Genomic DNA, 26294 nt, shown 5'->3' on the forward strand with positions numbered 1-26294 from the left:
TGTGAACACTGTGATCCTGAGACACCTGAGGCCCAATCCAGGAAGTTAACTGGGCTGAACCCCCATGCCTCCACTAGTTACAGAGTCAGGACCCTCTATGCAGGATAGATGCTTCTGCCAGTATTTGGGAATTTGACCTGTGTTGGCATAACTCCTGACTGGTTTTCCTAGAAAAAAATCAGTTGATCAGAGGCGACATTCCTTCATGTTTGGAACTGATAGGCCTTTAACAAAACAAACCAGAAAGTCTACACGAAAGCTGTCTTCCTTGAGCACTTAGAGTCCTCCTCCTTGGTCTTCTTCAGAGGAAGAGTGCTCCTAGTGGAGAGCAATGTGCACACGGCCTCAGTTCCTCAATGGAGGAAAGAAAGAGAGAGAGAGAGAGTACCTGTAGTACAGCTCCATTTTACAGGTCTCAGCTGTGTGAGGTACCTGGGAGGCCATTCCAGTTGTGTGTCACTAAGGACACACAGAAGATTGTGGTAGAAATCATTTGGACTGTCGTCCACATTCATCACTAGGATGTTGTAGTCTTGGCTATAGCTGAAAGCCCCATCCACCCCCAGCTCACTTCTTTTCAGGTAGGACATCTTTAGTGAAACCAAAGCAGAAGCCCAGTGGGTTGACATGGAAGCCACAAGAGACAGATGTTCACACAAAGTTGCCTTTTAATGACCCCCTCAATTTTAACAGGAAATGCAAATCATCAGGCATGGCTGAGAGATTGTGAAATGCTCCTGCATTCATGGATCAATCCTATCGACCACCAGAGCCATAAGTCTAGCTAGCTTTCTGTACACAGAACTTGTCTTCCAGGTGTGGGAGAGTACTCTTCAATTGAGTTCCCCTCTTCTCTCTCTTTCAAAAAGGAAAAAAACAACACAAAAGAGTAGAGAAAGAAAATTTGTATGAAAATGATGCTTCAACTCAAGAGGAACGTGACAAAGGTTGGGATTTGCTTTATTATCATTATGAGAATGGGCTAATGAGAGGCCAACACAAAACTCTCCAAGCACAGAGCACGAGACACAGGTGGAAAGGCACAGCTAGACTTCAGTCAACAACCACACCCAAGCCAGTTCATATTGGTTATTAAGAGGCTGTCTCTGACTGAAATTTTGTATGTCCTTATGGATGGTTTCTATCTAGTGATGATGTCCTTCTTTGTGTCAAGCATAGCATGGCTCCAGGGCCAGCTTCAGCTGCTTGCCATTATTTCAGGGAGACATTCCCAGGCTCCGTAAATGTTTCCTTTATGCTGTGCTCTGGATGAGAAAAATCTGATGTCAACTGCTTCTTCTCAAGTAGCAGACTGAGTGGAATTTCAAGGACTATCTAGGCAGGTAGCCACTGCCACATTTGTAGGCTAAAAGACAAAGAGGATGAACAGGAAGAGGAAAAAGAGACACAGAACAGGTCGTTGTCACTAGGCTTGAGATTCATAGTCTTTAAGAAGTAGAACTGGTGAGCTGTGTTGATGATTGGTTCTCAGGACATGCTGGTGGGTGCTGACTTGTGGAGTACGGCAGTGGCTTATATAGCTGAGCCTTGAGTCTAGGACCTCTCGGTGAATGCTAACAACCCTTTAAGGATTACTCTACTAATGTTTACCAGTAGAGCAAGGCAGTGGTGAAGATAACTTCACCTCCAGGATGTATCTGTTGAGCACCTGAGTAACTGCCTTCCTGTTGACCCACTCTTCAGACAGACACTGATACCTCCCTTGGTCTTTCATTGAGAGTTTGGTGATCAGCAGGTTTTTCTTCTCCATAATAATATATTTATCCTCCTTTGTTCCTATCACACGATTCTGGAACTTCCATATCACACGGGCCTTGTTGGATTTGGGGGAGCATCTGAGATATGCTGTGCTACCAGTGAAGGAAAAATGCTGCTCGGGATGTAATACCTTTCCAGCTGGAACATCAAGATAGATGCACAGTGTTAATTAACCTTGTTACTTACTCAGCTGCCTTTAAAAGCTGATGACACAAGAGTATCACCTGCTGGAAGAAGATGGAACTTTAGGACGACAGAAAAGAGAAAGACATGTATGACCAAATGCAAGATGACCTTTGGTTAGCAGCTCTTGGGGACAAGAAAATCAGATGGCTCAGGGTAACAGAATTCCCACTTCTCATTCAACATACCAGGAGAAAACTGACCTACACAGGGAGAGTGAGCACTGAGCAGCTGTGCATCTCACCACAGAATCCTGAGCCCAATGAAAAATGTTTCTGCTAGCAGTTTCAGGGAGGCCTACATCCAATACCAGTCTTATACTTCTTTTTAATTTTTTCTAACCTGAAGAGTACTATCTGCTCAGAGAGAAGATGAAACCATGCCTGGGACACCCTACTCTGAAGTCAAACTTAGTAGACATCAGAACTAATTATGTGCTCTATATCTCTTATCTGAGGTGTTTGGTACCAGTAATATTTTGAATTTCAAGTTTGTTCAGATTTTGGAATATTTCTATATGTGTAATGACACCTATCATGGGGGGGAACAGACATCTAATATGAAATATATTTATGTTTTAAATATTTTCTTGCACACACAATGTGCAGATAAATTTATATAATATATGAGTTCATAGTTTTGTGTATGGTACAAAAAATTGTTGGGTGGAATTTTCCAGTTATGGTGTCAACTGGCACTTAAAACCATCTCAGATTTGAGGATTTGGGATTAGAGCTGCTCAGCCTGTACTCAGGGACTCCTTTCTTCCCATTCTTCACAGATGATAGTTTTGTTTAACAAGCTCCAGCTGAGCAGAACACAAAAGAAGACAGTAGGAAACAGAAAATGCTTTCTAGTGAATCATACAACCTATGTAATCAAAGGGACACAGGCTTCTGTCACACATCTGGCATATGGCAGGTCACCTCTGTTCAGAGTAGAGAAAGAAACCAACACACACACATACAATACAGATACTAATACCAGGACATGGTTGGGCACCATCCAGTTGCTGAGGGGGATGGTGCAATGGGAAAAACTCACCTGGACACGAGGACACATTGCCACTCATATCCTGAATCCAGTACCTAGAAGGCAACATACAATAATCACTCACTGTATATTGATGTGGGGACTTGCATGAGGGGCCTCTTGTCCATACCTGTTTGGGCCTTGGGCTTCGTGCACAACCTCGCAGGTGCCCTCAGTTGGGTTCCAAGCACAGTAGGGGTCCCGCGCTAGCACACAATCCTTGCAGCTGCTGTGCTTCCTGCAGAAGGCCAGGGGGACCTGGACCACTCCTGCATTGGAGCCAGCATAGATAAACTTGCTTCCCTGTGTGTGGGAGACAAAGAAAGAGCAGGTATAGGGGAATCTCATGGATGGCTGAGGCTGTAAGCATCTTTAGGATTTCAGTGTTTGCTGCATTGAAAATGTCCTCTCTTATGTCAGAGCCAGCCAGCACATAAGGCTATTGAAATCCAAGACTATTATCAATGATAACTGTGTGAAAAGAAGGGCAGTGTCTGTTGTCCAAGAGGATAAAGACTCACTGGACCCTTATCTGAATCTCACCCTTCCTCTAACCTGAGCGCCCCCCTGCCTGTCAGCCTGACTGTTTGCAGAGGGTGCTCCACTGCTAGCTTCTTTTCTGGGAGAAAACTGATCCTTACCTTGTCCTTCAGCTATTCTTACTGGTGGAAAGGGCCCCTAGTCTATCATCCTAAGTTGTCCTGTTAGCAACACTGCCTATGATACAGCATTACAGTTGGAAGCCAAATGGCACAGCCTTGATTGAGATTGGCACAGCCAATCTCAAACTTTGTGTCAAAATGTGAATACTTGCAAATAGAACACTGTTTCATTATGTCATTATAGCCTCGGCCCAGCATCCAGGTATGAAGACGACACCATTAACACTACAAAGAATGAGCAGAAGGCTGGGAAGCCAAACCAATGGTTTTATACTCATCTGCCTTTGTGAGGAGGAAATCAGCTGCCACACTGCAGTGCAGACCCATTCAGACAAGTCCCTTTAGACTTTTGTCATGTCATCCACTCCAGGTTAACTCCAGCAGCCCTCCTGAGTACAGGAGATCAGGATTGGGGGTTATATCTAAGGAACCTATCCTTGGAATGGGAATTTTGTTTCACTTTAACAACCTAGTAAACCCATAACTAGCCAGGTACCTGTGGCTCAGGCCTGTAATAATTCTAGCTACTGAGGGGATGAAACCTGGAGCATGTGGTTGGAAGCCAGCTTATGAGAAAAGCTTATGAGACTCCATCTGCAATTAAACAGCCAAATACCAAACTGGAGGCATGGCCCATGTGGCATAGCACCAGCTATGCGCAGGCAACCCAGATTAGAGTTTGAGGCCTTGAATTGTAGACTCTGTACCAACATATGTGCGCACATGTGCACACACACGCACATACACACACATGCACATACACGTGCATACACACACACACACATACACACAAACATGACCAGTATCAGAGAATCACAAGGTATCCACAAGTTGATTTTAGAGTCAGACAAAACACATTACGCTCAGATGACACATTCAGGATCTGTTAGGCTTCTGGGTGGAGCTCACAGCCCTACTATAGATGAAGGTCTCATAGACTGAAGGATTCACAAGCCCCAGGGTTGCAGTCACACTGATCAAGTCACACATGAAGGGAAAGAGAACACCCAGCCAAGAGTGAAAACTGCTATATCCATGGATAGCAGTCAGGATCTGGCCCAGCCTCACTCAGCAGCTTCTTCAGTGCAGACTTGGTCGAATGTGTTCCTAACAACTCTCCCAGATAGTCCAGGGAATCTCGTGACTATGCAAGTGTGGAAACACATCCTGAAGAGAAGACTTGTTCCAGTCATGTGGAGATTTGACAGGAGATGGAAGCTATAACAAGTGTGTCAGATCCAGCTTTCTTACCTCCAAATGTTTCTGTTCCTCCCTCTAGCTAAAGAATTTTCTAAAGGTTGAGAATATTTTGTCATCTATGAAAAGGTTGAAGCCTACCGGGCATGGTGTCCAGAGGCAGGCTCATTCATTTATGTGTCCACAGCTAACTGTAGCTACAAGGCCAAGATGATGGCTTTTGTTTGGAGGTTGGTGCTTCCAACCTCCAAAGTTCCAGAACCTGCTGTAAGACTGTAACATAAGACATCTTCTGCCCCTGGTTAGGAAGGAAGTGAGGTGTTGACTCAAGGGAACTGTAGAATGACCTATCATTTCTCTTACCAGTTAGTACACTGGTGTGTCTCTGTACAACATAACACCCCACCTATACAATCTGCAATCTCAATAGGCTATGTACATAAGAATATGTTTTCCCACAAGTCAAGGAGTGTCTAACTTTGGTGGCCACCATATTCATTAAGGACTCAGTGAAGTTCTGGCTCTCCAGTTCTGCCTCCTCCTTCCTAAACTTTAAATCCCATGTTCATGGAGCAGCTTTGTGTGTCATCCCAGAGACTAGATCACCTGGGGCCAGGCAGACCTCAGTGGTCAAGTTCACCAACCTGATTCACATCACAGACATGCAAAGTCACTCAGCAAGGCGCTAGCCAATATTGTTTCCTAGGTCACTTTACCTTCTTTGAAGACAGCACCAGGGTTTGGACAGGTCCGGATTTCTGGAAAATCTGGGTCTCCTCAATCATGTACACAATGTTCTCCAGTCTGATAATTTTGTGCAGGGTGCCCTGATCTGCAAGGTCAAAGCTAGGGGTCAGTGAGACAGCCACAGGGTTGGGGAGGGAGGACACACACTGGACTCTGATCTTGGCAACAAAGCTCCCCTTTCTGTATTCTTAGCTCACTTGTTCAATGAGATGTTTAAGAGAATGGCATTGAAATAAGAATTAAGGGCATTGCAAAGAATGCCCTTCACAAAACCAATAAATTAGGAAATGCCATTAGTCTTGATTCTAATTTTTCTTATGAAGCATAAGCCCTTTCCAACGTCTTTTACCAATGAAGTTGACACTGAGACAGTGAAAAGCAGATTCCATGTAAACTGGATCCTAGGTGCCACTGGCTCTCCAAAGACTCCACTCCATTGGGAGTATGGGCAGCTGAGAACAGGACACCCAAGTTAGTTGGGAAGCACCATGGTGGGCTTTGTGCTCTGCCACCTGCTGAGGCTGTATGCCACTGTCATTATTCAAAAATACTGGCTTTAGATTGTACAGATGAGTGGAAGTGTATCTCCCACAGTTGAGGACTTGGCTTAGCCTAGCTCTTCTCAGGTTGCAGGGAAAGGGCCTGTTGCTAACACTTTGCAAATGCCAGGCTATAAGTGCTCACAATTGATGCTGGGACACCTATCACTCCCCTTCCAAGAAAACAGGGACTTCTTGGCAGCAGCTCATCCCAGACACAGGTCAGACTTGCATGTTTAACAAGACCCCTAGGTAACATAATGGTCCTAGAGACTTGGATGTGGTAATATCTCAATAATCCTTTCACATTGTCACCAACTACAGAGTCCCATGAAGAAAAATGCTGCATCTCTCTATAAGGATTGTATGTGAATTTCCTTTTTATGTTAAGACAAAGTACACAGTCACTTCAAAGCCCTGGGATCTCACCTGTGCTGACAAACATGACATCATAGAATTTCCCATCCAGGGCTTGGGTCCTGTCCACTACAATCTGTGTGTAGTTCACACCCTTTTTTATAAACTCAGTCTTGTTATTTATCGGAGTTATTGAGTCATCCATCAAAGGGTGATCTCTGACAAACTCTACTGTCTCATCTGGTAAATCCAAAGAGCTTAAATACTTGGTTCCACGTGCTTCTCTGTTGGTACACTGTGAAGAATAAAAATGACTGGTTAATGCCTATCTCTGGCCAAGCCTAACACTGGGAGTCAGGTTACGTGTAACACTGAATGTTTCCACAAAAGAATAACAGTGGAAACTTGAGGTACCCTCTTCCCAGGAGTCAGAGGACACAATTCTAAACACATCTACAAGATAAAACTGTGCTTTCAAGACATAAGCAGGGAAGAAATTATCTATCAATATTCAAAAAAGAGCAAGTTTTTAAAACTGAAAACACATCATGTGATAGCTTTTCCATGTCAATCATTGCTGAAAACAGCATAGTTTAAATAGCATAAAAGATATGGCAAGAAGGTCCGGGCTGATCCAGGATTCACACAAACACCTATTTACTTCTTGGGATACAAGAACTAGGAAACCAGATCAACTCTGGAAATTTCTATTCCCTTTACTTAAAATTGACTCCATTTAGTAGGAAAATGCATGACTTTTATTGACTGGTAGACAAGATAGCTCAGGATAGTGCAGAGGCCTTTGCAGAAAAATTGTGCTTCTCTTTCTCTTTCTTCCTTTCTCTCTTTCTCTTTCTTCCCTCCTCTCTCCCTCCTTTCCCTCCCTCTTTCTTTCATTTGTTCTTTCCTTCCTTCCTCCATTATCCCCTTCCTCCCTCCCCTCCCTTCTTCCCTCTTCTCCTCTTCCCTCCCTTCTTTCCTTCCTTCCTTACTTCATTCTTCCCTCCCTTCCTCCCTCACCCCCTTCCTCTCTCCATTCCTCCCTCCCATCCTTCCTTCCTTCCTTCCTTCCTTCCTTCCTTCCTTCCTTCCTTCCTTCCTTCCTTCCTTCCTTCCTTTCTTCCTTTCCTTCCTTCCTTCTAGACCAGTACTGAAGCTTGAACCCAATAACTAGGCTTGGCATTTATTTATTTATATTTATTTATTTATTTATTTATTTTGCTTAAGGCTGGCAATCTACCCACTTGAGATACACCTTCAATTCTGGCTTTTCACTAGTTATTTGAAGATAAGAGTCTCATAGACTTTCCTGATGGATCTGGCTTCAAACAGGGATCTTCAGACCTCAGCTTCCTGAGTAAGTAGGACTTCAGGTGGAAGCCCCTGGCACCTGACAATTGTATGTTTCTTGATGGAAACTTGGTAGTTATAACTGTATTATACAGTGTTAATTTCACAGGCTAGTATGGTGAGACATGTTATATAGCACACAAAGGAGAAAAAGAGAAGGCCCAAGCTGGGCTCATCAGCTCTCAGGCCCCACCAAGAGCCAACTTTTGTCAGAGAATCATCTTGCCAGATGACCCACCTGCATGGGTTCTGTTTAGTTTCACCCCCTGGCCTGGACACTTGAATAGGAACAAGAGTCCTCTTCTGAAGCCCCTGCCTCACTTACCGCCCCTGGCTGTGGAGTGGGTACTGGGCCATTGTAGGGCACCCATTTGGGTATCCATTTAACCTCCAGCCCCATGTACTTCCCTTGGGAAAAGACTTCCTCTATTTTGGACTGTGTGTAGGCACAGACGGCTGACAATTGCACTAGCCCCAACGTGTCCCTGCAAAGGAGAGAGCATATTGAGTGTTCACAGAGTATCAGGTCAGTGAGGGGGGTCATGCACACCACCTGCCAAAGACACTTACATCTGCAGAGTGAAGAGGGCATAGAATATTGGCTCCTTCAGGTCTGGGGCTTGCAGCACAAACACATCTTGCACCGTGTTGAAGATCAGGCCCAGATCTGGCTGGGAACAGATCAGCTTGGCCTTCAGGAAGGACGTCCATCTCTTCTGCAAGTCTCTCTGGCCACCCACATCACCCTGAAACCCCAGAAACAGGAGATTGCAGCATCCATATGGATCCAAAAGCATGTGGTTCCCATGTAAAGTCCACTGCCTTCTTGTTTTTGCTAGTGCTCACCATGGTCCAAACTAGCTTTGCGGGGAAAACAATGCTTTGTTTTCTCTTTTGATACATACTGACTTGAGTCAGAATCTGCATCAGAACAAAACAAAATATGCAAGCCTTGTTGCTGAATGACAGCTGAACCAACCAATGGAGCTCTGGCTCCATTCTGGGAAGGCGTCTCCTGTGATGTTACAACCATGACATATCAACAAATGTATCAGGGACAAATGAAAAACAGATAGCCTCCAGTATTGAAGCTTATCTTGAGTGAAGATATGAATGTGATTTGAGAGATCAAGCCTCTACTTCTATTCTACCTGCAAAATTATGGCTCAAGTAGTTTGGATATAAAAGGTTTCTCTTAAACATTGTTCTTTGGGACTCTGGCTGAGAGTCAAGGTTGATAGGTATATGACTTGTGGCCTCCAGAGAACTCATTTGAGACACTCCCCTCCACTCATATCCATGTTTTCCTTCCTGCAGTTTTGATTACCAGTGTTTTTCCACAATCTCAGACTACAGACATTCTTTTGTGATAGAAACCATATTCACATAACTTTTATTGCAGTACATTGTTATTTACTATTAGTTACTATTGCTAACCTCTTATTGTGCCTAATTTATACATTAAACTTTACTATAGGTACTGCAGGCACAGGAGAACAGCATATGTGGGTTTTGTACTATCCATGGATTCAGGCATCCACTAGGTTTGTGAAATGACTATCCTATCAGTCAGGGGAGAATCACTGAATGGAAAGAAGAAAATGGGCATTCAGAATATGAGATGGAAGCCTTGTTTGTCCTGGACACAATGAAGACCCATCCTATTCTCTCTACTGTTAAATCACCAAATAACAAAAGATAAATGTTGTCCTTTTAAGAGGGCCTCATCTTCTGATGTTTAGCAGAGGAAATTTCCAGAATGTCTGTGGCCATTGATCTCATGGACCTTCAGGTCTTCAGGAGCAGTGGAAGGTTGTGTGCATGGGATGAAAGAGACTAAGAGCTGTGCTTATACAGGCCCCAGGCCAGCAGAAAGAACAAGTTCAAGACAACAGAGAGGACAACAGAAATCACTTCAGACCTGCAGCTTGTGTTTGATTTGGTATAGGTGGAAGGCAAGCTATGATATCTGTTAAAGAACCTTCCCATGGATGTTTTTGTAACCTACTACCCCAGGGCCAGGTATCAAGGTCAGTGGCAAGGCAAGCCTGGCTCTCTCCTCCTGACAACCACAGAGCTGCAGGAGAGGAACACAGTAAGGGGACTGAATCACTGAGTCCTGGGTAGAGATCTAGGCAACTAGTATGGTACTAGGCAGACACTTCATGTGTATAGTGTTTTCTGCATTGTTCATTGGGCTCTTAAGGGAGCAGTACCTAATGTGCCCGCTTATGTAATGCACATATGAGGTCTTTGCTTTGATGAGAGTGACCCATGGTGATTGCCACATTAAAGGTCTATGTGGCAACCGGGCATCTCATGACTGCCATGAGGGGGAGGGTGAACATATGGCCCTGACTACTGCTGACTCTGTGTTCTGTTGGTACACATGGTTTAAGACCTATCACCTAGCCTTCCTGAAAAAGCCAGCTTAAGTCCCTTAAGAGTTCCTAACTCAAGTGCTTTCCTGCTTTTAAAAACATGCTAAGCATTCACTCATACCAAACATAAAGACTGATCCTGACCAACATTTCAATGTAGTTCTGGCTTCTTAACCTTCGGCTGTTGGTTCATGGTTCACTCTCAGGTTTGTTGAGATTCCAATTCTGGCAGAATCTGGCAGGTGCATTCAACAAAACTTGTGTCTCCTACCCTGGGGAGGTCTGAGGACAGTGCTTGAGAACCACATGCTAATGGGCTACAGGTGGGGAGCCATCATGCCCTTAGTATCCATGGACACTTTTGAGGGGTTCCTGACAACAAAAATACAGCATTTCCCAGGCGCCTCAATGGCAGCTACTGTGACAGGAGGCGATTTGGGTGTCAGGAAAAGGTACATTTCCAGGCCTGCTTTCACGGGACCAGACGGCCTGGGCTAGCAGCACAGTACTCACCTTGCACACTCTTGCAACGCGGGGGATCTTTAACTTGGAAAAGAAGTCATACTCCACAGGCACTTCGGTGAAGAAGAAGTAGACCTTATCATTATCGGTCTGGGGGCTATCGGGGCTTTTTCGGATCACATCAGCAAAGACGAAGTTAGGTTCTGCAGAGAGGTGACACAAGGTTGTCTTTGTATACAGAAATGTGTCACTGCCTGTTCCCTATATCGGCAGTTAGTGCCACCTTGGGGGCTTGGAGCCTTCCTGCAAGGATGTCTGGATTGTGTGTGCCATAGTGTTGGGGACGATAACAGTATTGAGTCTGCTCATTCTTGCCTCATACTCCCCAGGCTCAGAGAGTTGGTCCAGGCTGTGGCCCTGAAAGATGATCTCTCAGGTTCATGGTAGAAACATAATGGAGCACCTCAGCTGGCAGACAGAGAATAGGCTGCTTCATATAAGTGATTCAAACCAATTAACCCCAGCCACCAAAACAAGTCTCCCTCTATGAGATGAACTCAGTGTTCCTGTATGCTAAATTCTTCCTGGAGACCAAGAGGCTTTGAAGGGCCTGTTAGCCAGCCCCTCACCCCCTTTGCCCCCTTCCCACACCAAAGATCCCAGCCAGCAGCCTCCTATCACCCACTCACCAAAGTCAGACATCTACTGAGTATTATCTGGAGGCATCAAGGCACACTGATTCTGTTTGACCAGGATGTAGAAGCTTGACACAAAGGCTTTATCTTTAACTTCATGTAGAAATGACACCACAGTCCCAAGATGAGCTGTCCTCAGTTTTACCTTTACCATACAACTGTTAGGCTTACAAAATCTCTCTTCTCAGGGTGGGAGACAAAAACACTCTTCAAGCAGTGCCCTATGGGCAAAGAATCCCATGCAAGACTCACTCCCTTTCCTCACTAGAGCTGGGATATTGAAGGGTTCCAGTTGTCCCGCTGCCTAGGGGCTAACTAAAGTTCAGGAAGCTCCAAAGATAGACCTGGTGCATACCACCATGCTAGATTCATTGTGTCTTACCATATAGCAAGTTGGTGTCATACTCAGTCCGCACAGGATGTATGTGAGAATATCGAGAGATGACCTGCAGTTCTCCAAAATAATCAGTTGATGTCCCTGCAAAAAGCTGTCCATCTGTAGCAGCCCAGAAGCAGAGGAGAGAAGGAAAGAAATCAGATCAGCCTTTCTACTGTGGCACCAAGTACTGTTATTTCACAATTGAATTAAGTCCTCCTACCTCTCGAACAAAAGAGATCTTTCTCAGTTTCTGAGTGCTGGCACAGCTGTCTACATCTATGTCTTTACTTTGATAGGGATAGATTTGGGAGCCACAGTAAGCTGCATTTTACAAGTTAAAGGGAAGTAAGAAAACACAAGTGAGAGCTTCCCATATCCAATAAAATAACAGCAAACACAGATGCTCCTCAATTTATTGTAGGGGAATATATATGTGTATATATATACATATATATGTGTGTATATATATATACACACATATATACATACATATATATATATTCCCAAGTTGAAAACATTCTAACTTGAAATGCGTGTAATACAGATCCTCTTTAATAGCTCATCTTACCTCTATAAGTACGCTTAGAACACTTATATCAGTCTGCAAGAAGACAGAATTGCCTTACCCAAAGCCTGTTTTATGAGAATGTACTAAGTATGTATTTCACTGAACATTGCTTTGAAAGTGAGGAATAATGTGTGTATGGTGCATTTCACATCACCATAAAGTTAAAAATTGTATGTATATGGATCTAATAAAAGTTAGACATAGGAATGGGTGCATACAATGCACACAGCCTGCTCACTGAAGATGTCTGAGACCACAGCAGACAGCATGGAGCTCCATAGCCCTCCTCTCTTGTAAAAAGAAATACACATACCTTGGATATCAAAGAAGACTAGAGAGTTGTGTACTACCATGGTAACGACAGGCTAGCCCTTTGAACAATGCATTCAACACTCTTCCTAAAGAGTCTGTACTGAGGAACATAGCACCTTCTGCATGGAAAGCTGATGTTGACAGGAGGCCAGGGAAGACACAATGGAGGAAGATATGGAAGCCAAGAATTCTATGCAGGACAAAACATGCAGCCATCACCTTTGGGAGTGAAGGATCCTTCGTAGTGGTACTCACCAAGCATGACAGATGTAGAGCTGTATGTAGGGCTGTAAGGAGACTTTCCTCTGCCATCTTCATTTAGCCCCTGAAACTTAAAGTCTGCTAAGTTCTACAATGGAATAAAGAGAAAAGGCTTCATAAGATATCTGATTTCCCCTTGTAACAGTGTGTCTTTGTGCCATTTTACTTTATAGATTCCTTGTTCCTGGACCAATAAGGTATAGGAAATGTGTGCGGAACCACATGAGGCCAGCTCTCAGAACGGTGCTGTATGCCATACACTCAGTGGGTGCACCAATGCCTTAGTCCCTGACTCAGCTACCCAAGACAGCTATCTCCTCATCTGCAAAATGGAGACCTAGAGCTGGTAGCTTTAGGGTTGTTAGAAGGCCAGTGAGACCCAAATGCAGGACATGCTCAGCCAATGATCAGAGTCTCTGTGTCTTTATATCTCAGAAACACCTCCATACCCCATATCAACTTTAGAGTCCAGTGTCAGAAGCCACCACCAACAGCCAGGTAAACCCATACTGTGGATCACCACAGACATGGGTATGCAAGTACCCAGTTTCCTAAGTGAATTTCTCTTTGGATTTTTATTGTATGAGACAGGTTCTCAACATGTAGCACAGCCTGGTCTTGAACTCATGATCCTTCTGCCTCAGCTTCCTGAATTCTGGGATTTTATCCATGGACAACTCTACTGAGCTACCTAAGTGAATTTCTAGTGAGCCCATACTTTTTCTTTTCATTTCTCATTTAAGGTTGGACTGGCTTTTGTTTGTTTACTTGTTCTATTTATTTCTTTTTCAGTTTTAGGGAGCAAACCCAAGGCCTCTTGTATACTGGCATTTTTCATTTCAGTAGTTTCTGCCCAGCCATGGTTTCACCTTCCAAATGAAACTGTTTTCTTTTCATTTTGCAGTGCTGGGGCCCAGAGTAAATCTGAGCTGAAGTTAATCATTTTTCTTGTGTGCCAGTCCTGGGGCTTGAATCCGGGGCTTAGATGTGTCCTTGAGCTTTTGTGTTCAAGGCTAGCATTCTACCACTTGAGCCACACCTCCATTTGTAGCTTCTTTTTCTTTTGTGGTTAATTGGAGACAAGAGTCTTGTGAACTTTCCTGATAGAGCTGACTTCAACCTACGGTCCTTCAATCTTAGCCTCCTGAGTAGCTAGGGTTACAGGCATGAGCCCCAAGTGCCCACTTGTGAAGCTAATATATTTTCTTAAACTCTAATTAATTAAGGATTCTAGAAAGCAAAGATTTTCATTAATTTTCAGTAATTTTTCAGAAGAATCCTAATCACCTGTCCAAATGTTGAGGTGAGTAAGGCACTGTCCTCCTGCCTGCCCCCCCCCCACAGCAGGATGTAGAAGATGTCAAGGATGTGGCTCAAGGAAGGACAGGAGGTGCCCTGCTCAGCTCATTCAGAGTATATGATACCAGGATGGGATCTCAGTGGACAAGATCACATGAAAGCTGTGCCTGTCAACTGTTCACTTTCTATAATGCTCTTCTAATCATTTCAAGGACCACCTATGTCCCGACCTAGTCTCAAGTCACAAGACATTAAGGCTCTTTCACAGCTTGGTGGTTTTCCAGAGAGAGGGGCCTTCAGCTGTCCCAGCCCTCAGACTGTTGGTTTGAGACAATCCTAGTGCTTTTGGGGTAGAGTTTGCCTTATGCTTGCCCATGTCTTCACTCTACTTTACACACTGCCCATGCTGCTGTGAGCACAACTAATAATGAAGTGTCTGTGGACTTACCAGGTGGTCGCATTTGGGCCGGTATGCATTGGTTCCACACACATAGAGGGACTTGTCATTGAGAGGCTGTAGCACCCGGATAAAGTTAAAGCATTCTGCCTGTGGGGGGAGAAATGCCATCAATAGCCAGCTATAAATGCATGCTCCATGTACTCACCTAAAGTCCACTCTTTGCTGTCCTGCCTTTCCTTCCGACTTCTTCACACGATGTCCTGCCTGCTCTCATTGAGCAGGGTATGATACCACAGCCACTCTGCCTAGACTTTATGCTGGCACACTTTCAATTCAGTCTTAATTGATGCTGGGCAAAAACATGGAGACCCAAGAAAGGAATGAGTTGACCTCAAAATTGTTCTAAGGAAACCACCATAGGAAAAATGTATTTTACTCTCATTGATTAAACACATAAAACATTTCTTTGGTGACCAAACCTGTCATAGTGTGCTCTTCACAGGAAGCCTCTGCCACTCAGGGAGCCCCAACCTTCAGTACTATATACAAAGCTGGAAACAGCATTGTTGGGGCCCTGAACACTGGAGGGGAGAAATCGGCTTGAAGGTAGCTGTGCTCAGCTCTTCATCATAGAGGTCCATGCAGGAAAACAAAGACACCATTCAGGGGCACACAAACTTTTAGGGAGAACACTACTTGGATCATATTTGCTCTAGTCAAAAATTATCTCAAATTTTTTTGGCTGTGACTATTTTCAAACTGGTGAGATGAAATTCATAATGAGCTCAACTACACAGGGTCAGGAGGGGCTCCAGATCACTCTCTGTCCTCCACACACCGGGAGCATCTTGAGTAGCTGATTCACTCCTCTCTAAAAGCCTGTAGTATGTAAGATTTCATCAGTGCCTGCTGTCTTCTCCCTTCCTCAGGGAACACTAGGTTTAATACCCAAGCAAAAGTATTTAGCACTTGTCTAAGAAAGTTAAATAAGACAAGTGCTTGTGGCTCATGCCTATAATCTTAGCTAGTCACGTGGCTGAAATTTGAGGATCACAATTCAAAGCCAGCCTGAGCAGAAAAGTCTGTGAGACTCTTATCTCTAGTTAATCACACAAAAAAGCTAGAAGTAGAGCTGTATCTCAGGTGGTAGAGTGCTAGACTTGAGCAAAAGGAGCTTAGGGACAGTGCCCAGTCCCAGAATTCAAGCCCTAGAACTAGCAAGAGAAAAAAAAGGAGGAAAAAAAAGAAAGTTGAAAAGATAACCTTTGTGGTTAAAAAAAATCTGCTTTGCAATTAGTCAATTGTTGAAATTTTCTGTAATTCAGCTGTCAGTAGCAGTGATCAGGGTTGACTGAACTCTCACAGTTGGGAACACAGATATCTGCCTGGCACCAGGTAGAGAAAACAGTGGCACAGTAGGTAGAGGGTGACTCAGTGCAGTGGAGGGAAAGGACACTGCCCCAGGCTCGACACTCTCCCAGGGCTCCCCAAAGTGTTATGCTGAGGTGCTTAAGGACTGGGCTTCTATTCGGAATCCTCAGATCTTGGCAATGGCTCCAGACATCAGGCTTCAAGGAGGGCCAGGAGCCTTAAATTTTACACCATGGGCCAAGTGGGCATTTGAAATCATTTTCCATAGTTAGATTCTCAGACATTAGAATAAATCTAATTCATATGAAGTCGAACATAGTTCTTAAGTTCCTCCCATATCGGTGCCTGTCATGAGAACACAGCCCCCTCCCTGAAGAGTCTGGAACAGAAGGAATGAGCTGTCATCATCTAACAAACTACTCAAGCACACACCGTGCCCAGCCGCATGCAGCATTCACAGGATTGAACAACTAAGACATATTGTGTGGGGTTTTGTCATAGGCAAAAGCGCTTACCCCTTTTGACGGATCCTTGCTTAGGCATTTTGCCCGATTGTCTTCTGAGACCTTCCAGTACACCTGTTAGCAGGAATGAGGAGTAAATTAAAAATGGGGTAAAAATGCCCAGCTTAAAAACCCCCACAACAGAGTTCAGACCCCAGAAGTTTCTGAACCAGGGCAAAAAAAAAAAAAAAAAAAAAAGAACCTCAGATTGGGAAAGAAGGCTGGGAAGCCATCTATGGCTTTCCTGAACATTCTGAGAATAGAAGCCTCTAGTTCACTATGAAAGAATAGCAGAAACATAAGTATTCAAAGTGGAAAAAATTACTTTTGTCAAAAAAAATGTGAGCTCTGAAGTGGGTTATTTCATGCCCTTAAAAGTGACAGACTTTATGCAACACTACTCAAAAGTAGATTTGGAAACAACCTTGGTGCCCATCAGTGGATGAATGGATGGAACACATGTTATATAGCTGCACAATGGAGTATGAGTCACCCATGAAAGAGAATGAACTCCAGTCATTTTCAGCAGAATAATGGAAATAGATCATGTTAAGTAAAAAAGCCAAAGATACAAGGACAAGGACTACATGTTCTCTCAGGTGCAGAAGCTGACAATAGTCAATCTGGAGTGCAGTAGCAATTGGGGCATAGGAAGGGTGTGTCTGTATAGAATACACTTTATGGATATGAAAATGTTAATGCCTACAATTAATACACTTTAATTAAGAAGTGACTTTGATACCAGTTTAAAATGTCAGCCCTGTAGCCGTCTCCTTCAGAGGATGGAAAGATTCTGATTCTCTACACATGTGCTGGCAGCAGCGGACAGTGGCAGTTTTCACAGCACTGTCACTCAGTGCTATTCTTCAGAGAATTTTCCATGGAGCCTCAGGAGCTGTTGAGGTGGGGCCCACCCTCCAAGGCCATCACAGGACAGAAAGGGAGCAGCCCAAGATGGAAAAGGAAACACAGATCCCTAGGCTCCTGTCTTCCCCTACCAGGAATGACCATCAGTCTTTCCTTTGTGAGGTCCCCAAATGAGAAAATATAACAAGAGAACATTTCACAGGTGTGGAGATTTGCAGTCAGGAAGCATGGAGCTACTTGTAAGAGGAGAGCCCAGGTGAGGGATTGTTCCAAACTAACACAGTGGGTTCCCTGTGGCAGACAATCCCCACAAGGTGACATCACAACCACAGACATCCAACTGAGACCTAAGGTCTAGAACAAGTTCCTGCATGACTCTCAGCTTAAATTCCTCATCTACCTGTGTGAATTCTCTAAGGTCAAGGAGAAATCTGTAACTGGCCCTGTGTCAGTTCCCTAGGGCCAGACAGAGCCCTGCCCCTATGACAATGAAAACACAACTCAATGGGGGGAGACAGAGGAATGGCTGAGTGAGAGCTGAGCCTGCAACACCCTATGCTTGGTGACTTCTAAGGTACATACTATTTCCAAAGGATAAGGCCGTATTGATGTGTCTGTTAACCAGAAAATAGGAATAAAGAATACTCTGAAGATGAAAACAGAACAGAGCCATAGCAGCTGGGAACAGAAGATACTCAACATCAGCCTCAGTCATAGAGGAAAGAAACAATCCCCAGACAACTAGGCCCTAGGAACCAACCTAAGGCCTGCCACTGACCAAGAACTTGACATTGAGCATCAAAGAAAGACCCTGGACTGGGGGTGTTGCTCAGCATGCACGAGACATTGGTTCCACCCCAGAACTACACACATAAAAGAAAATAGAATTGGGCAGCATGAGGTGAAAGCGAACAGTGTGACTTAAAAAACAAAAACCCCAATTTGAGAGACACAAGGTAAAAAAAGAGAAATAACTACAAAAGCAATACTTGCAGAACTGTTTGGTGTAAGTGAACTGAACACCTGGGGGGGGGAGGGAAAGGGGGGAGGGAGGGGGGCATGAGGGACAAGGTAACAAACAGTACAAGAAATGTATCCAATGCCCAACGTATGAAACTGTAACCTCTCTGTACATCAGTTTGATAATAAAAATTTGAAAAAAACAAAAAAAAAAAACCAAAACACCAACAAAAAACATCAAACCATCAAAACCTCTCTCTTGCCCTCTGGGTGGAACTAAATCCTGAACAACTTAGTCTGAAAACTGGTAAACAAAGCCAAGCTTGCATTTTCTGCTGGTTTTGATATTCACAGGCCACAGAGGCTCAAAAGGGAAGAATTTCTGCAGGGGGCCTCTGACTTTCCTGGTGCCTTATCAGGGTAAGTTCTGGTCCCAAGCCATCCCTAGAAGAGGGCAGGGAATGACAGAGGTCTGATTTTTCCAATGTAAGGATACAAGAAGCAACATTAAGGCTTGGACACAACCCAGAGTAGAGTGGTTTTTCCCAAGTATGAAGCTGAAGCTGGCCTGAGGAACAGAGATGGATAGAATGACTGGCTGCAAGGATGGGTCCATCACTGACTTCCCCTGGATTTAGACATGTCTTTGAATAAACAAAAATATTATTGAGCAAGTTGATGAAATTTGCTGACTGAGTATTTGATGACATGAATTTTCTGAATGCTTTCCTGGCTTATATAGACAAGGAAGAATCATCTCATTAAGAACTGCAAAGGTGAGTTGGAAGAAGAGGACCAATTGTTGATAGAGGAAAATTAGTATCTTCTCCTCCAACCAACATGAGGTATAAGGCTTAAGAAGGGAAAGTCAGCTTAAGTCAGGATGCCTGTAATCCTAGCTACTCAGGATGCCAGGAATTTCCTGATTTCCTTGGGCTCAGCAAATAGGAAAGATAATTGGCAAATGGAATTGCATTAAGGTGAAATGTTTCTGCACAGTGAAGGATGTAGTTATTAAGCTAAGAAGATAGCATACAGAATGAGAGATGATCTTTGCCAGCTATGCGTCTAACAAAGGCTTAATAACCAGAATATAGAAGAAGCTCAAAGGTAAACCCTCAAACAATTAATAATCCAATTAATAAATGGGCAAATGAGCTAAATAGAGACTTTTTAGAAGAAGTGAAAATAAAGAGAAACGTCTTAGAAGTTTAAAAAAAAGACAGTAAACACAAGAAGAAATGTCCAACATCTCTAGCCAAAAGGGAAATGCAATTCAAAACAACACTGATATTCCATCTTCACTAAGAATGGGCAGCATCAACAATAAATGTTGGTAAGGATATGAGGGAAAAGGGGATCCTATTACACTGTTGGTGAGAATGTAAATTAGTTCAACCACAATGGAAGTTAGTTTGGCAATTCCTCAAAAAAAAATAGAACTATGTTATGATTCAGTAATACCCCGCTTCTTGGGAATTTTTCAAAACAACTCAAGATGCTGTAAGGTAACTTACAATAGATGAATGAAGAGAAGGAGAAAACACAGTAAAAATGGAATATAGATACTACAAAATTAAGAAATGTAAGAGAAAAAGTGGGTTGGAGAGATGGGTGAGAATGTTGAAAGGGGTGACATTGATAAGGATGCATTGTATTCATAAACTGCTTTGTTAAAAGTTACCTCCTTTGTACAACTAAAAGATAATACAATATAAATAAATGAAAAGACACTTGCACAACCATGTTCATTGCATACTATTTACCATCGTCAAGTTATGGAAACAGTGCAGGTGCCCTATAAGGACAAGTAGATGAAGAAAATGTGATACATATATAGGATGAACCTGGAAAAAATATGTGAAGTAAGTCAGGCTGTGAGACAAAGGTTGATGTTTTCTCTTACATGTCAAAGTTAGTCCTAAATTGTGAACGTGTATGAAAACATATACAGGGCCATATGCATATATGCACAATCAAACTGACAAAAGAATTGCATGTGCAGGGGTGGATTCCAATGGTGCAATTACTTTGAACAATTAACTGATAGTTTGATCAAATAAATACCAGGAAGCTGAAACATTTTCTTTGTCTGAGGGGGTTGGAGGTTTAAGGGGAGGCAAGTGGACAAATAGAGAAAGAAATGATGAGCAAACACAGACATAATACTCAGAATACATTTGTGAAAATGGAATCAGGTAACTTGAAGGGATGGGTGGGGCTCCTAGAGATGGAAGATAGTGGTGGAGGGGGGTAACATTGATCAGGATCCATTGTACTCATAAACTCACATGTTGAATTGAAAAGCTTTTGTTCAACTACATACAGATAATGAAAATATTTTTTTAAAGAACTACACAGGTGAATGTGGGACTGGAATTTTCCTTAATGCCATTACTGGCAGGAAGTATGCCAGATAGGAATGAAGTCTGGGCTATGGAAGCTACACAGGTAGAGGACTGATCAAACCAGTCTTTGAACATAGGCATGGTGAAAACTCATCCATAAGGTTAAAGAAAGAGAAGAAAATGGAGAGAGACTGGTGATCTTTGATGGATATCCTAAGATGGTATTACAAGATGCCAGGAGAGGAAGGATGCTCTGAGGATGTGAAAGGCTTCCTGCTTTAGCAGGTCTGCACAGAGCTAGGGAAGTGAGGCTCAGGACGCACCTCATTCTGCTTCTGAGAGATGTTGAGTGCATTCAGTGCAAAGACGGCTTCCCGGGCACCCACGTAGAGTGTATTCTGGTCTTCACTGAGCAGCAAAAGTGAGTAGTTGAAGATGCCTGGTTCCTGAAACTCCATCAGGTCTACCTCTGTGGGAGGGAAGGGGAGTGATCAGAATCCAGACATGTAGAGCCTGGACTGTCAGTTCAGTGACTGTGATGAAGGGCTTTGCCCTAATGTGTTGCTGCCACAGAGGAAACTAGACGTTTCCAGGACTTGCAATGTAGTCATCGCCTGCCTGTCAATGGTCCCCTCCGAGCTAATCTGTGCAGCATGTGTGTGTGTGTGTGTGTGTGTGTGTGTGTGTGTGAAAGAGAGAGAGAGAGAGAGAGAGAGAGAGAGAGAGAGATGAATCTGTGCACCTTTCTTTCTTTTTCCTACAAAGTCCCAAGTCCCCTCTTCAGTGGCTTTTCAAGGAATCGCAGGCTGTCTTCACCTGACATTTCCTACCTCATCTATGTGTCTTTAATTATCTACAGATTTGGTTTAGGAAAAAAACCACCCACAATGAGGTCTCAATTCTGAGATAACTACATTCATGCCTGGGACGCAAAGTGATTGCACATGACTCAGTCTACCCTGAACATCTTACCTCAACCTCCTGAGAGCTAAGATTACAGGTGTGCACCACCATACCCAATTAAGTAGTATTTTTTTTTAAAGTTGTTTAGGTAGGTACTAGTTATTCATGCCTGTAATCCTACCTACTCAGGAGATAAGATCTGAGGATCCCAGTATGAAACTGTAACCCCTCTGTACATCACTTTGACAATAAATAAGTAATTAATTATTCAGGACAAAAAGCCAGCCTGGACAAAAAAAGTCCCCAAGACTCTTAACTCTACTCAATCAGCAAAAAGCCAGAAGGGGGGTGTGGTTCAAGGGTAGAGTGCCACCCTTCAGTGAAAAAGGCAAGTGAGAGTGTGAGGCCCTGAGTCCAATCTCCAGTACAAACACACACACACACACACACACACACACACACACACACACACACAATTGTTTTATCTTTTTGTCCTGGTATCAATCAATTCTAAGTTGTCTTTCACATATTTGTGACACGGTGTTTACATGGTTGGAATCAAGAGTTCAGGAAATGTCTCCAGTTCCTTATAGCCCATTACTTCTCCCCCATGCCATCTCCTCTGCCTGCATGGCTGCTTGTGACCTGTATTACATTCCTTTGAGTTTGGAAGCCCAATATCCAATGTCTGTTCTCCAAAACTGTGACTAATTTCAACAGCAGTTATTTCACTGCAACTCAATCCTTTGTCCTCCAATGTTTATTAAGCCCTAGAGATCATGAATAGCATTTGAATGAAATTCCCAGCACCATTCATATTTCCCAGCACATGGTAGATGCCCAATAACTTAGTACAATACGAAGCAACACAGAATAGAGAAATGCATAATAAGACTCGCTGCTCTAAGTTTTCAGTGCAGGAAGGAAGTACACTCCAGATGCAAGTTCTAGCTCTGAGACTATCAGCCCAGACATGTCTAGGACTGCCTGCCCCTGTGTGAAAGCAGCCCATTATTCGGCATTTAGTATGGATGTTCTCCATCCCCTGAGCCAGAGACCCGGAGGCCAAAACAGGCCCTGGGAGAAGAAATAATCACAGCTGAGACCAATGAGCAGGAGATGTGCATCAATATTTAAGCTTTGTGCCAGTCTGAGGAGCTGTCCTTGCCTCTCCAGTCTCTCCAGGTATGTGGAGCTGACACTTGCCCGTGTAGGACATCATTTTAGATCATTTCAGATATTACAGGGTTCTAAGTAGGAGGCTTTTTTTCATGGTTCCCTAATTCCTGAGCAAGCTCTGTGTACTATATTTCCAGTTGCCAAAGCACTATATAGACTACATGATCACACGAAGAACCCAGCACTTGACATGCTAGGTACTCAGCCATCCATTCCAGCATCCCAGCTTGTCCTGGTCCCACCTAGCAACACCAGAATCTACACAGTCCTGCCCCTCACCTTCAAGATTCCAGTTGATCCGTGGTACTGGCCCATATGCCGTCACTGTCCCAAACATCACCACTAGGGCTGTGATGAGTCCCCCAACGAGGCAGGGCATCCTCATGATGTAGGAGGTGAGTGCTGCTTCCGGTGATATGATGCTCAACGGCTGTAGGACAACAGCTATGCTCAGAGCTTTTGAGCAGTGAGGTTTCCAGGAACACACATCTACTTCCTGGGCAGCTGAGAAGTGGCCACTCTCACCTTCTGGGTGTCAAAATCCACTGGTACTTTCTTACAGCCTGCAGACACATCATTGGAAAAGGGAAAGGCAAGGTTACCCATCAGGCTGTGTGGCCACATGCTGCTCCTGCTTTCCAGTGTCCCCTCAGCTCCCATCTGCTACCTCTTCTGCCCAAGTCCATTTGCTGAGGAGCAGAAGTTGTTGGACAGAGGCTCCTGGAGGGTACTTGCACAAAGACACAGGACAGTGCTGGAGCCACAGGACTCTAGTACCTTCCCCCAGCTCCACCTGGCAAGCCTATTCTGTGTATGTCAGACTCAGTGATGGACCTGATTCAGGCTTCAGGGATGCAGGCAGACTGGAGCTGCTCTTCACTGATGGGCTTCCTTCCTACCTGGCCTCCATGGATGGTGGGTAACCAGACACACAGGAATGACACAGAGCCAGAGTTTATTTTCACCAAAGATCTAGGTTTTCCATGTCCTATAATGGCCACAAAAAGAAAATGGCCAAAGTGACTAGAGAGCTGCAAAGATGAAGTGAACTTTGGACATGATAAATTATACAGGACACAAAACATTCACACTGAGACCAAAGGAGCATATGCTTAGGAGAGGATCACAAAGGCTCAATAGGTATGTGCATATGATTGTATAAAATGATGTTTATTGAAATGACCTCAAAAAATAGAAACAAGAAGGTTTTGTTATTGTGCCTTTTTTCTCTCTTTTTCTTTTTTCTTTCCTTTCTTGCAATTATTTATTTCTGTACCTTTTATCTTATACGCAAATTTATCTATTGCCGGGAGGCTAAGGGAGAGTACAGAAATGGTAGGACAAAGGTGAACAAATGTAGCAGTGATACTCAATGGAGACTGTGTTTAAATAAACTATACAACTTGTGAGAGGTGGGGAAAGGAGAGAACAACTTGGAGAAAATGAGGGGAGAGGATACACTATTCAAAAGGGATTATATTCAGGTAGCTATAACCCCTTCATACACTAAACAAAATTTTAATGTGAAATAAGGCATTATACAGTACTAGAATGTCAAGTTCTCTGCTTTCAAGTCAATAAAAGATATTTTATAGAAAAAAATGAAGTGCACACATACAGGTGTACAACCTATAAGAACATGTACACACAGGTACCACAGATAGAAATGGTGGATGTGCTCATGTGAATATTCATATACTTACAAGATCACATCATACAAGACTGCTCTCCCATGGGGGGCATATCCAATCCAGGTACACCGGCTGATCTTCAGCCTCACCACAGAATGGGCAGTGTTCAACTCTGGTTACCTAATGCTACCACAGCATCAACACTGAGTTTCAAAAATACACCAGTGTGATACTTAGTGGAACTGCAGAAGGCTGCAATTGGGTGGAAAGGTTGGAAATGGTTTGGAGAGGAGACGCAGGACTGATTCTGTCTCTCCTGTCCCCACTGACAAGAGGCTTTCCTGTATCTATCCTGATGTAATCACAGTGATTAGAGCCGCAAGGTCAAGAATTCCCTGAATCTGTTTCCTCCAAGCACTAGAATGTCCTAAGTCAGGGGCCAGCTGTCTTTTCTGTGAAGAGTCGGGCTGATCATTATTTTCCACTTTCAGCCCCTCTCCCAATTGGATTTCAACTATAGCTAGAGAGTAGCCACAGGTGGAGCATGGCCTGGCTGTTACTCATGACTCTTCACCAGAGGAGTTGTCAACCTGGATTTGGCGTGGCCAGGGTCTCACAATAACACAGCCCAGGTCCTATACAAGAGGCCATGACAGCCCTGACACCAGACACAGCAGGAAACCAAGGACTGAAGCAGGAGACAGGAGGAGGGACAACTTGTCTCTAAGAAGTTGTGGGTCCTAAGCCCTATTTGGCAAGCTCACAAATGTATCCACTATTTGAGACCCTGTTCTCTTGTCATGGTGAGGTAATGAGGTTGGGCGGGGTGGGGGGCGGGGTTTGGTCACAGTCACAGAATTCTTTTGAATCCAATAGTCACTCCCTCCAACACCAGGCTGCTTATCTCATACAGAAAGATTCAATCCTCAGTCATGCAGCCAGCATACACCATGGTGGACTCCCAGCTCCCACAAGGCCCCCAGTGAATGCAGGGGAGCAAGTGAGAAGGAAGAAGCTTGGTGGAGGGGGCAGGAAGCTCTCAATGTCTTTCTCCTTATGGGTCCATCATGCCACCATCCCATAGCAGAACTAAGGGAACATATCTTCTTTTCTTTTTTGCCTGTACCAGGGCTTGAACCCAGGGCCTCTGACTCTGGCTTGCTGGCTAAGCCAGTGGATTTTTACTGAAGCTACGCCCCCAGCCCAGCTTTAGCTGGCTATTTGGAAATGGAGCCACATGGTCATTTTCTCCAGACTGGCTTTGGATCAAGAGTCTCCAGATCACTACCCAAGGAGTTATGATGTTGCAGGCATGATCCCCACTGATTTAGGGGAGCAGTTGTGGAACAATATCTCAAAGCAGCCTTCTTTCCTGCACAAATACCACAGCCAAGTACATGGGCAAAGAGGGGAAGCAAAAACAGATACACAAGTCTGAAATATTAGCACAGTCTTCTCAGAGTGAAGTATGTCTGTAGATGTCACCTCTAACCCTTTCCGACTTTGCTGCAATATAATAATGCCCAGAAGTCCCTTATAACCTCCAGCCTGAACACCCTAAGACACAGCATGCCTGTGTGGTATCAAAGACAAATAAAAATCAAAAGGCCTAGATAGCTTTCTCAAAAGGTGGAGCACTGGACTAGCACATACAATCATTTTACTAGCATACATTAGTTGTATACATGCATCTCACTGTGACATTTTCATACTTTCATATTCATCCAATGCATCCCAATCCATCCCATAGCCTCTGTCATTATCTCTCTTCCCTTCAAACTCTTCTAAAACAATTTCAGCAGGTTTTGTTGTTCCATATTTCATATTTGAAAAGCAACTACTTCCCCTTTCCTAATTCTTATAATTCCCATAATTACATTACTTTATATGTGATACCAGATTAAAAATATTCTAATTGCACCAGGTATG

General features: G+C 43.8%; 1 protein-coding gene across 1 annotated transcript; it reads right to left on the bottom strand.

Annotated features, from left to right (window-relative positions):
* Positions 1-1033: 1033 nt before the first annotated feature.
* Positions 1034-23119, bottom strand: LOC125346590 (semaphorin-4D-like). Its single transcript, XM_048339332.1, has 15 exons — positions 23014-23119; positions 20976-21121; positions 16490-16552; positions 14652-14750; positions 12899-12992; positions 11767-11880; positions 10741-10892; positions 8417-8592; positions 8172-8331; positions 6569-6791; positions 5570-5685; positions 3125-3297; positions 3003-3050; positions 2147-2165; positions 1034-1894 (listed from the first exon to the last, which is right to left on the bottom strand). Exons 1-15 carry the CDS (start codon positions 23117-23119, stop codon positions 1601-1603), a joined length of 1983 nt encoding a protein of 660 aa, XP_048195289.1. The 3' UTR covers positions 1034-1600.
* Positions 23120-26294: the final 3175 nt, after the last annotated feature.

This window comes from Perognathus longimembris, chromosome 1, assembly GCF_023159225.1.
Source record: "Perognathus longimembris pacificus isolate PPM17 chromosome 1, ASM2315922v1, whole genome shotgun sequence".
Taxonomy (NCBI): domain Eukaryota; kingdom Metazoa; phylum Chordata; class Mammalia; order Rodentia; family Heteromyidae; genus Perognathus; species Perognathus longimembris.

Coding starts and splice junctions, on each gene's coding strand:
- LOC125346590 (XM_048339332.1), bottom strand. CDS start 23,119: ATGAGGATGCCCTGCCTCGTTGGGGGACTCATCACAGCCCTAGTGGTG. Junction 6,792..8,171: donor CCACTCCACAGCCAGGGGCG/GTAAGTGAGGCA, acceptor TATTCTTCACAG/TGTACCAACAGAGAAGCACG. Junction 5,686..6,568: donor TGTCATGTTTGTCAGCACAG/GTGAGATCCCAG, acceptor TTGACCTTGCAG/ATCAGGGCACCCTGCACAAA.